Source organism: Nuphar pumila, chromosome 17, assembly GCF_984573655.1.
Source record: "Nuphar pumila chromosome 17, dmNupPumi1.hap1.1, whole genome shotgun sequence".
NCBI lineage: Eukaryota > Viridiplantae > Streptophyta > Magnoliopsida > Nymphaeales > Nymphaeaceae > Nuphar > Nuphar pumila.
In genome coordinates, this window is record NC_143265.1 from 62,365,512 (window position 1) to 62,378,144 (window position 12,633).

Sequence of the window (12,633 nt, forward strand, 5' to 3'; positions counted from 1 at the left end):
TCTTCCAATCTTACATAATCATCTAGCATATAGGGCTAAAGTTAGGAGAAAGTCTTAAAAATTATATAGTGTCATAACCTTCTCCAATCTGCTCCTGGAAGGCCTTGAAGGACTTCTAAAGTTCTAAACTCATGATAGAACATAATCTATCTTTACTGAGGGCTTAGAGGCTAATGTCAAGTAGCGATGAGCAAGAGAAACAACCTTCAGCTGCTTGAGATTTTGCTAGAAGCTTTTCAAGCTATGATACCATGTTGGTAGCCATGGTTTCTAATTTAAATGTTAATATTAGGGACAAAGGGAATAGAGTAGAAGGAATAAAAAGTACCTTAGGTTAGGAAACCGTATTTGTTGCTCTGTTCACTTTATTTTGGAACATACTAAATGTAGTGGGTCACCTAATATAAAAAAATCCTTAGCTCCTCTTTGACATCTATATACACTAATAAGAGACTTCTTGTAACAGTTGTCTTTTAGAAGTTAGATTCTTTTATTTGTGACCCCTGCAAAGGCTTAATGTTCTTACCAGGATCTAACAAGATAGAAGTATATTCCTTTATATTTTTACAACCAATTAAGTCATCATAAACTCAAGCTTGAATGTGTTCCTAGGGCAAGGGTTATGTGTAACACATCAAATAAGTGGAAGACTTGTGATATTGTACATCCATAATGCACATAGATTTCGAGTTAAACAAGCAAAAACAAATAGTTGCATAAAAAATAACACATATGAACACAAAATACCCATGTTTAACAATGAAACATAGAGATGTTTAGACATATATAAATAATAAATTAACAGGTATTTTCTTCCAATGCCTTAATTTTTGACTGCCATGTGTGAGTGCATATGTGCTTCCAAGGTGAATCTTCTCCATGTGCCTACAGCCTTCCACTCTTCCTTGTGGCTACTTTAATTTGTTTTTGCAGTACTGCCTTGTGCATGATTTTAAAACTTATCAGTGTCAACTATCATGATGTAAATCATCATTCAGGATTCATTCGTTGATTCAGTTAAGTTGAATTACCACCCACACTTGCATCACTTCCATTCATACGATCTAGATATGCGGCTTACATTCACCACTTGTTTCTTCTAGATAGGCCTTATGCACGAGAAGCCTGCAGCTGTTCTGTTGTTTTAATCTGAACTTTCTTTTGCTTTTATGTCCACATTTTTTTAAAATTCCTAATGTAATGAACTTACAAATTTTTCCCATTATATTATCCTTATTTATCTATTTTTGGTTAAGGTTAGCCCGTGGAGAAGCAACAGGAGTTGATGCGAAGCATATTTGGAGGTTACTAGTAATACTTAATGAGCCATTGCTTTTGTTATTTTTTTTCCCTTTTATATTTCACCAGCCAAAAGGCCTGTCCAACTAGACAGGCTTCACAGGTTTGAAAAGCAAAATGGAAAAAACTAAATGACAAGAAGTTTGAACCTATGTGACATGGGTATGGGTACAGAGGGTATGACATGACGAATTCAAAAAAGCGAGTGCGGGGATAAGGCTATATATATATATATATATATATATATATATATATATATATATGAAAATGAATGTTCTGGGTTTGGATTGGATCAAAATCCAAATCCATTGAAAAATAAAAAAGCGTATTTTTATTTTTTAAAGGTAAAAAAAAGTGGGAAAGTGGTGAACCCCCTTTTTCATCCCTCTTTGTCTCTCTTTGTAAAAGGAAAAGAGGAGTGCGTTTTTGAGAATCACCTTGACTCCCACCATCCCTCATAAATGAAAAAGGAATGAGTGGGATTTGGGGGTTCTAAAAAATACCTCTTTTCTTTCTTTTTGAAAAGGAAAAAAGCGGGGTATTTTTGAGAACCTCCTGGCCCCTTATAAATGAAAAAGGGTGGGGCAGGGGGTTCTTGAAAATGCCCTCTCTCTTAAAGGAAAGGGGAGAGGTAATTTCGACAAACCTGCCCCCTCATAAATGAAAATGTATGTAGGGAAAGAGGGTTCTTGAAAGTAAACCCCCCTCTCTCTCTTTTACGAAAAGAACAACATGATGAAGAAGGAAAAGAAAAAAGGGTTTTGGGCTATGTTTTAACTGGACCTATTCCAGACCTGGACCTAACAGATACTTGTGCCGCACTCGATACCTGTACCCGTGTCCGGGCATGTCGACACAGGTACGAAGGGCCTAGAGGCATGTTTGTGTAACATAGAGCTGAACCATAGAACATATGAGAACTAATTTTAAAATGAGAAGACTATCAGACCAACATCAAACTTTAAAATTAGAGACCAATGATATGTCCTGCCATGATTTGCATGTATAGTTTGCTTTGTTCATTGTTCATAACATGGGGCCTAAGGGGATCCGTGAAATACAAATTCACAAGATTTAGCAAAGTAGTTCACGATTCAATTACACAATGACAAGTTCAATAATTTAATAAAATTAAAAAAAATATTCATTAGCATTATAGTGATGGATTTTCTAGTAGTAATGAGTGAAATCTTTTTTTCCCTTGATAATCAAACCAAATTTAAGATTAATAAGTTCATAGTCTACATGCAAATTTTCTTCCTTTGCATGTAAAAGAACAAAATCTTCCTTTGCATGATTAAACAAAAATTTCCTGGATGAATGTTTAGGCTGTATGCATGCAAAAATGGAATGGAATCATGTTTACTTAAGGGATGAAAGTGGTTTATACATACAACCTGAATTTGTATATGCATATGCATGCATCATCGAACCTAAATATGGGTGCCTTTGCATGTAAAAGAACGAAATCTTCGCATGCTTGCACATTAGTATATCATGCTCAATCGAAGTATTAATGCACCATTGTTCTTATGTGCACGTGCATGCATGAAATTGATATGTTTTGCATGTAAGTGATTGCATGAATGCTCACATGTATTAATTGAAATGATTCATGAATGAAAACATGCATTCAACATTAATATGTGTATTGGATGAAAGCACGCACTTAACATGAATGTGTGAACTCATACACATGCATATGAATATTGTTGTTTCATACACATATCTAAATTGGCATACATGATCGTGTGTTGAAGGGCATGTGGAATGAATGCATAATGGCATGTGATTCATGATTTTTGCATATGATACATCGATGATAAAATACTAGATCATTGTGGGCTGTATAAGCCCTGAGTTTGGAGTGCTCCTTCTTTACTTGTTTTAATGTATCACAAAAGTCACATTGATATTGTTTTACTATAGTGCATTGTTTTATGTTTTTCACGGGCTGTGGTCCCGTGATGAGCCTCACATTTGAATATGTGAACTTGTGTTACCAATTTTGCATGCTGAATTGCAAATTAATGAATGAGTATTAATAACAAGATAAAGAAAGAGAATTGTGTAATATACATTCTGAGATATCCTGTCTTTAGAATGAGACTCTTAGAGTTGCGGTTTTGGAAAACTGTGAGGATACTAAAACTTCGTATGCGTTGTTGTTACCCCTAAACTCGATATTGAGGTTCTTCTCCTAGTCACTGTTTTAAGGAGAATCCGCTACTTTACCTGGGGCTGGTGTGTATACAATTGTTTTTTTTGGTATACCAAGAAAATGACACTTGTGGATGTGAAGGTCCTTTGTGTCCCGACATTTAGATGTGGAGGTCTAATGTTACGAATGCTGTTTCAGTTGAAGGCTAAGTTTGAAACCCAGTAATAAAATACAACTTTGTGTGCTAAGTTACCCTATGAACCTTTGTTATCATTGCAAAATTTTACTTTTGCAAGTCAAACTGATCTTTGAAAAAGATGTTGAAAATAACTTGCCTCCGTTTTAAAATGCAGGATCATTATGAAGAATGAGACTCGCCTGTCGGTACGAGGTTCAACTGTTCCTTGCACTATAACCAAGGGTAATCAAACCATGGATCAATCCGGTGCTTTACTTTGCTCAACTTGTCTAAACCGATGTTCTATTTCGTAAATGCACAAAGAATCAGGCATGTGCTATGAACTTTTGAAAATACAGATTTAAAACATGATGTATGCTTCAAATAGTGGAAAATATTTATAAAGGAGTATACTTTGAAAATCGTGAATCACATATGAAAAATATTTTTTGAAGAAAAGGAAAATCAGTCTGAAGAAAATGAGATCTTTTTGACAAAACTTATTTTTGAAGAAAACTTTAGAGATTTTTAAGAAAATCGATTTCTGAGATGGAATTGAAAAATCTATCAAAAGGGATGAGCGTGTGGCCTTGTGAAATTCTTTTCATGATGCAGTCTAACTTAAATGAATGAATGAATGCAATTATGAGAAAATATTTTTTGAAGAATTTGAGAAAATCATTTGAAAAGGAATTTATGTGCCTTATAGAACTTAGATGAAATAAATTCTCTACATATCCCTGACTATGACCACGAATATGTATTGAATAATATCTCATTTGGTTCTAAAAGAAGAAAATACTTGAAAAACTTTGAAATATGCAATGATTTCTGAAGATGCCTAAGAGTGTAGGCCATTTGTGGCTTAGAAAAAGATGATAAATCTGGGTTTTGTTCGTATTCTGACTATGACCACAAATACGAAATCCACCGAGTTTATCAACTCTTTAGAAGCTAGTGCGCGTGCCATTCGTGTAGACCATGGTGAGTTTAAAATTAAAATTATTGAAGAATAAAACTATATGCAATGCAGTCCTATTCTAAGCAGGAAATTTAATTTTTATTTCAATGTTTACAATTACAATTTACATAAAAAGAGAAAATAAAATAAAAGAAAATACACTCTTGAATGTCCCTGCAAAACTAGAAAACTTGTTAGTCAAAATATGTCGGCTTTTCTGGATTTATCCAATAATATCAGGAAATTACTGGATTTATCCGGATATAAGCCTTTTTTCATGTTTTCCTGAGATAAATATAATAAAATATGATATAAAATTGAATGAATAATAAAAATAAACAACTTTAAAATTCAGAATTTTGAGAAAAATTACAAAATACCCCCGAAAACAAGACTATGGCCTTAAAATCAGGGTTTTCAGAAAAGATTTTTGTAAAACTTTGGATTTATGACTCAAATAGATTCAAATAAACACCAAATCGGGTGTTAAGCACCCTAGCATAATTATAAATATGATCAAACATTAAAAACATGAAACTTTATATAAAAAAATCGAAATATCACAAAAATAGTAGTTTTCGCCAGTGTTTTACTCGAACCGGGACTCCGCGGGCACCCTGTTTTCATGATTTAATCAAATAATATATCAAATGAATTCAAAAATTAACAAAAATCGACATGGGCACTTACGATAACCCTAAAGTTAAATTGCAATAAAAAATATGTTTTTGACATTATTTTAATATAAAAATTGAATAAAATCCTAAAATACGCGATTTTGCCCACGGGCACGTACCTGTCATAGTGTCAGGCCCAAATCAGGGATCAAACCATCATGGAAATTCGTAAAAGTTTATAGAGGTACTGGACAGAAAAACAGAGATTTCCCTTTTTACAGATCAGAAAAATCATCTTCGGTTAAGGAGATATCGTTCCGGCAATACATGCTCAATTTCGGCAAATATATAACGACTTGAAATAAATATATCTGGTTTCGGGTACAAGAAAATATACCAAATCAGGTTAAAAAATTACAAAATTTTAGTAGTGAACAGCAGATACACAGAGGAAGATTTTCCCTTTTACAGATTCTCGATCGGATCTCCGGTTAGGGAGATACGATCGACCTAAGTTGATCTAGGGTTTAAACAAGGTATAATGGGATCTGTGAAACCGATTCTACTTTCTGACAGAGGAAAAATAGCAAACAGATGCATAACAATCCAAAAATTTTACAGAAAATACTAGACATGATAATAAAGACACTGCAACTTACAGATCGTCGATCGGATCTTCGATAAGGGAGATATCGCCTCGACAAGTCGTTTCCGAATCCATATAGCGATTTCACAGTTTAAAAAATAAGGTTCGGTTTTCTATTTTTTTTGACAGAGTTCCAGAACCCAAAATAACTCAATTTTTTACAAGAAATTACTAACATTTTCACGGTTTAACTCTAAAAAATCATATTTTTTGACAGAAAAACGTGCATGAAATAACACTGTTCCCGCGTGCTCGAGATCGAAATCCACCTATTATTGATAAAACTTGAAAAACTCTAATATAATGTGAAAAATAATAATAAAAATATGCAAATAATATCACGAATTTGGATTTGATGCTTGAATGAGTAAAATAAACACTAATAAAAAAAAAATCAGGGAATACACGGTTAAAATTTGATTTAGCTTTCAAAAAGAGAGATTAGACCCATTTAACGGGCGAATCTCATCTTTTTATTGGCTTAAATATAAAAAACGATATTTCAATGGATTAGAATCATGAAAAACGCCCTCAAACAGCGTTAGATCGCTTTCTTGGATCAATTTTAAGGTTCTTGAATGAAGAACAAGCTTGAAATCCATATGCAAGGGGCGACAATAGTGAAATCCATGGAAAACTTGTAATAAATTTAATAAAATAATGAAAATAAGTAAACAAAATTTACCTTGGGTTGCTGCAGCTTCAATGGAGGAAGGAGAGAGAAGCAACAAAAAAGGGAGAGAGAAAGCCTAGGGGTCGACCCCTCTTTTGCCCCCTTTTTACATTTTTTTTCGAAGGCCATTAATTAGGGATAATTAATGCTTTTTGACTTTTTCTAAAATTCTATCTAAATCCATTAAGGGAGCGGGGCGATTTTTACGAGGACTCCTAACCTAATCTAACTCTAGTTAATTAGCCTAATTAACCTAATTCAACTGAAAAAGGTCTCAAATGTGGCGCTACCTAGGCGGGCCCACATTTGGTTTTTAAAACTTTAAATAAAGCAAGTCTAAAACACTAAAATAAAGATGGATTTTTAAAATCGATTTTGACTCTTCTAACTCCTAACCTAATTAGGACACTAACTAACCCTAAGCTGACCCTAAATCTTTCAAATGTGGCACCACCCAGAGTGGGCCCCACTTGATTTTTCAAAAGCAACACCAACAACACCAACAACACCAACTACGCCTTCATCCCAAAACAATTAGGGTCGGCGATATGAACCAAAAAAGAAAATCATTTTGGGTCTTCCACATGAATCCTTCTCCTCCAGTCATTTCTATTCAATGCCATGTCCTCGGTTTAGAACTTGATTTTTCAAAAGCGATATTTTAAAACTTGAAAATGAAAGTTTTCAAAAAGAGGTTTAGAACTTGAAATTGAAATTGAAAGTTTTTGAATCAAATAGAGTTCTGACTGGATCAGAACTCTTCCAGATGTGGCATCAACCGAGTGGGCCCCACATCAGGGTTTTAAAAAAGTTAAAATAAAGACTAAAAATGGTTTCAAAACAGAGTAAAAATCACCGAATGAAAATTAGAAGTTTTAAACATAGAGTCCTAGGCGAACTGAAACTCTAGACTAGAGTCCTAAACCAACTCAAACTGTAAAATTTAGGTTTTTGAAAGCCAAATGAAGAGGTTTTTGAAAGATTTTCTCAAAATGAGTAAAAATAAGTCAGAAAAAGTAATCAGGGTTAGAATCCTAACCAGAGTTACCAGAAGCACCTAGGTGCATGGGGAAGCGCGCTTCTCCGAAGGGCGTTTCGAAAGCACGAAACGTCGCGCTTCCGAAACGTGCAGGGTGGCGCGCTTCCCAAAAATGAGAAGCACACTTCCCCCTCGCTTCTCCATTTTTTTCATTTTTTTTTTATTTTTTTTCGCTTTCGCCTCGCTTCCTGTTCGCTTCCGAGACGGTTCATAATTTTCTTCTAAGTCATCCCACGCTTCCCGCTTCTTAAATTTTTGAAAGTGCCTCGCTTCCCGCTCTCGCTTCCCGTATCGCTTCTCGCTCTCGCTTCCCCGACTGGTAACTCTGGTCCTAATTCAACCTAAACTTTAAAATAGAGTCTTGAATCAACTGGAATTTCGAAATTTTGTGTTTGTTTTCAAAAAACAAGTAAAATAACGGTAACAGATGAAATCATGGTAGAGTTCTGAACCGATTGAGACTCTGGGACAGAGTCCTGATTCGATTAAAACTCTAGAATTTTGCTTTTTTTGGAAAACAGATGAAAGGATTTTCGAAAACAAGTGAAAATAGCAACAAACAGTGAAATCAGAATAGAGTTCTGACCCGACCGGAGCTCTGGGGACAAAGTCCTAATTCAACTAAAACTCTAAAGTTTTTGATTTTTCTGAAAACAAACAAGAAGATTTTGAGAGTTTTTTCGCAAAAACAGGTGAAAACTAGATGAAAACTAAAATCAGAATTAGAATCCTGATCCAACTTGAACTCTGGGACAGAGTCCTAATTCGACTAAAACTCTTAAAATTTTAGGGTTTTCTAGAAAACAAATGAGAGGGTTTTAGAAAACAGGTGAAAATAAGATAGAAATTGAAGTCAGGTTTAGAGTCCTGATCCGACTAGGACTTTTGGGAAGAGTCCTAATTCGACTAGAACTCTGAGAACTTTTGGTTTTATGAGAAGCAAATGATAAAATTTTAAAAAAGACTTTTGAAAACAAGTGAAAATGAAATAAGAAAATGAAATCAGGATAGAGTTTTGATTCAATTAGGTCTCTAGGGCAGAGTCCTAGTCCAACTGAAACTCTAAAATTTTGGCCAAAATGAAAGGTTTTGAAAGATTTTCTCGAAAAAAGATAAAAATAGAAGTGAAAAGTAGAGTCCTAATCCGACTAAAACTTTGAGATTTTGGCCAAAATGACAAGAATGGACAAAGGATAATACTATTTCTGATTTAAAACCAAAATAGAATTTTGAAAAAGGTTTAAAAGGTAAAAAGATAGAGTCCTGATCCAACTAGGACTCTGAAAATTTGAGAAATTTGAGGAATGAAGGAATCCAGAAGCGACACCACCTAGATGGGTCTCATCTGATAACTGAGATCAGTTAAAAATTGATTTTAAAATGAATCCAGATCGTTTTGTAAAGAAAATATTTTGAAATAAAAGAATATAAGATCATCGGGGTTGATAAATGACAAATATCAATGTAAAAACCCAGATTTTGAAATTGATTTTGAAAGAAAAGTTTTAAAACTCGAATCTGGATTGAATATTTTGAAAAACAGGAGTACTGGATCTCGAAAATGACATGCAATGCCATGAAATGATATGAGATGATGTGTCAAATGCATGCAGTGATATTCAACGACACATGAAATGTAACCCTGGATGAGGGACTTGGAATCGCAAACCCCTGACAGACACAAATGATTGAAAATTCTCATCTGAAGATGAGAACTGATATTTGAGATTGAGCCAAAATGAGGATTGAATCTTGATTGTGAGATAAAGTATTGAAATTTGTTGTAAAATTTGGGTTATGAACAACCCTGACTCAGATATCGACTAGCTGGTTCCCTAAAGGTTGCAGAGAGTGGGTCCCAGTGGCAGGAGGAAAGGGTTTATGAGCGAATGTTGAAAATTTGAGGTGTTTACAACCTTACGTGACCTCGGAAAATTTTACCCGTTTGGAGTATCCGCGGGCAACAATAATAAAAAAAGAAACTTAAATTGTGTGCATTTAATAGGGACATGCATATGAAAAGAAAACTCTGATAAAAGATAATAATTTATTCATGCATGTGCATAGAAATCATGCATATTCCTGCTATGCATTAGATCATGCATATTTACTTGTTCTTTTGTGTTACATGAGTGATTGCAAGATATGTACTTTTTATTGCATGATTACATGTCTTTATTGCATAAGTGATGTTCTCTATGGATAATAATTGTTCCCTATTGATAATAATCGTTCCTTGTTGCTTAAATGATTACTTGAATTATAAAATTGTCCTAATTGCATTCCTCTAAAATATTGTATTAATCTTATTTATATTTTTTTTACTTATTTGTTTCATTAGAGGGATTCGTACACAAAATTCTTTGGATTCTGACACCCCTACTTTTGTGTTTTTTGCAGCCTCAGAGGTCTAGTGAGACGACTTGCATCTGAGAGGAGCTACGAGAGGATTACACGACTGCTTGACAAATTCTTTTGGACAATGTTGCTCTTCTTTCTGCTTTATTTATATTTCATTTGCTTATGTCACATACTATATGCACTTTAATAAATAAAGTTTGGTTTGATTTGAAAGATGAGTATAAGATCCCTTGCGGTTGTGGATGTGTTGTAACTGTAAAGCAAGGTTTTAAAACCCGTGGCTCGGAACTCGACTCGTTCTTTATTGACTCGTGACTCGACGGGTCAACTCGGTGACTCGGACCGGGTTTTGTTAACTTTTGATTTTAAAAGAAAAACAATATATAATTTGTATATAATCATGTTTTTGAGTAAACATAGTCTCCAAATGTCTGTAAGAATATAAAAACAACTGCAAAGAGCTATAGAGGTTTGCTTGAATAATTGAATTTGATATCTATACAAGCACTTTGACTAATTCATGACTTGAATTAGAGGATTTGGTCACCGTGAGTTCAGTCTGCTACTACCTAAGGTTCCTAAAATGGCCAATCATATATGCTAGCTTGTTTTAAAAGTTTTAATTCCCTCTCTAACAAATCCATAAATGTAAAACAGGGATATATGTGCATATTGAAAGTTTACAGAATGCCCAATATCAACATAAATAAGCAATTTTCTCATGTATAAAACTATGTAGGAAATATATTAATGGCACAACTATAAAAAGACTACTAATATTTGAATATGTACAATGCTTGTTCACATAACAAATGGATAATGAAACCTAAATGTGACTTCCCATAGGCACAGTTGACCCGCCATATATAGTGAGAATCATTTCTTTAAAATATTTTGCTAGAATAAGTTGATAACACAGGGTGAACAGTAGTTCGAACAACATGGTGATTTTATTCTATGGATTTAAATGCTTTTTTATCTTTAAATGATTTTTATTTTCTTTTTTTATACAAAATCTGGGGGTAACCCTTGTTAAAATATATGTACTTATATATTTCAAAACTGTAATTTGAAACTCAAAAAACAAATTTCAAACATCCCAAAACTCGCCCGAGTCAGGCCGAGTCAAGCCGAGTCAGGCCGAGTCAAGCCGAGTCGGGCCGAGTCGGGCCGAGTCGGGCCGAGTCGAGCCCGAGTTTTGGCAAACCGAGTTTGCCTTGCCGGGTTGAATCGCTGGAGGGGCGAGCCGAGCCGAGTCAACGAGTTGACTCGGCGAGTTTTAAAACACTGCTGTAAAGGCCTCGGGTTTCTGAGAATGTTTCCGCACTTGAAAAAAAAAATTGTCACTTTTTCATGGGTACGAGTTGGGGTCGTTACATTCTAGAGTCGATTGTTTTATACCGATTATATCATATCGTCGAATTTATTTTTATAAAAACGATAATATATAAATATCATCGAAAATAGTAATATAAATTACCATAAAAGCCTAATGCCTGAAATGACGATATTTATCGGCGTTTATGTTATTGGCCATATAAATCATATATTGCCGACGATAAATATCGTCGGCAATGACCTATTTTCTTGTAGTGCTTTGCTATTCTTAGGTTTTATAAAGAGATTTATCCTCTAAGTTTCTTTATTTTATGTTGTCTTCTTATAAAAGGCTCTACTTTCAAGTTTTCTTTTCATAATAATGAAAAAAAATCGACTACTAATAATGCGAGAAATGTGACAGAGTACAAGCGAACTCATAAATGCAATGACTTTTGGGCAATATCCATTTAAATGACAAAGTTTTGCAACAAAAGAAGCAATCCTTTTGAAAATTTTAAATTTTCTATTTTTTTTTTTATTTTCAAGGATTTTCATTTTTTTTGGATTTTTGAAGATTTTCCAAATTTGTTAAATATTGTCGTTGAGATATTGAAAATCCTTGTTGCATATTACAAGGGGTCTGAGTTCTGATCTACATTTTCTAATAGGCAACACTGAACTGTTTATTCTTCCTTTTAACTTGTCCAATTTTTTCTATATTAATCTTCATTATGTTCCATTTATCCTTCTCTACAAATTTGTCTTTTGGCAAAGAATACCGACTTTTATACATCACTATGTTTGCATTATTTATTACCATGTCTTCTCACTTATTATTTGCTGAATTACTTACTGTATCTTTTCCTTTTTTGTGCAGTATTATGTAGTAGAGCTGAGAATATCAGCAGCTTTATTGAAGCTGATGCAATTTATGGTCCGGTATATCTTTTTCTCTTTTTTGGGCTAGAAACATCGTGTATTAAGTAATAGGGAAAAATAAATTTTCTTGACAGCTTCATTGGAGTTAATAACTGAATATGCAAAGCTATGTTTCTTGCTGAAAATGGATCATTCAAAAGAACATGATAAACAACACAATGTTTTGCAGAAACATAGATCACTAAAGTTATTAGTAGTTGTTCATGTCGTTTACCCTTTTCTATTAACATTATTTTTCTCAATGCAAAGTCTAATTTATTATGAGTGATGCAATGTATAAAAGACATGAATTGTCCATAGTGGAGATATTATGATGTGCTGCTGTGCTGGTTTATATATGTCCCAAATATATTGCAGGCCAAGAACACCTCTAGGAATGATGAAATATTGCAACATCATATGTATGGCAGGAACCAAACATGAAAAATGTGGTGCCGTT

At 34.0% G+C, this 12,633-nt stretch overlaps 1 protein-coding gene across 4 annotated transcripts in view; it reads left to right on the forward strand.

The window, feature by feature from the left end:
* The window catches only part of LOC149812032 (Clathrin adaptor complex small chain family protein), a 66,588-nt gene that overhangs the window by 25,544 nt on the left and 28,411 nt on the right, over positions 1–12,633 (forward strand). For all 4 annotated transcript variants that reach the window (XM_089993440.1, XM_089993439.1, XM_089993441.1 and 1 more), the window contains 2 exons: positions 1,262–1,304; positions 12,133–12,194. In XM_089993440.1, the coding sequence (XP_089849566.1) occupies positions 1,262–1,304; positions 12,133–12,194 (105 nt within the window). The remainder of the gene's footprint in view (positions 1–1,261; positions 1,305–12,132; positions 12,195–12,633) is intronic.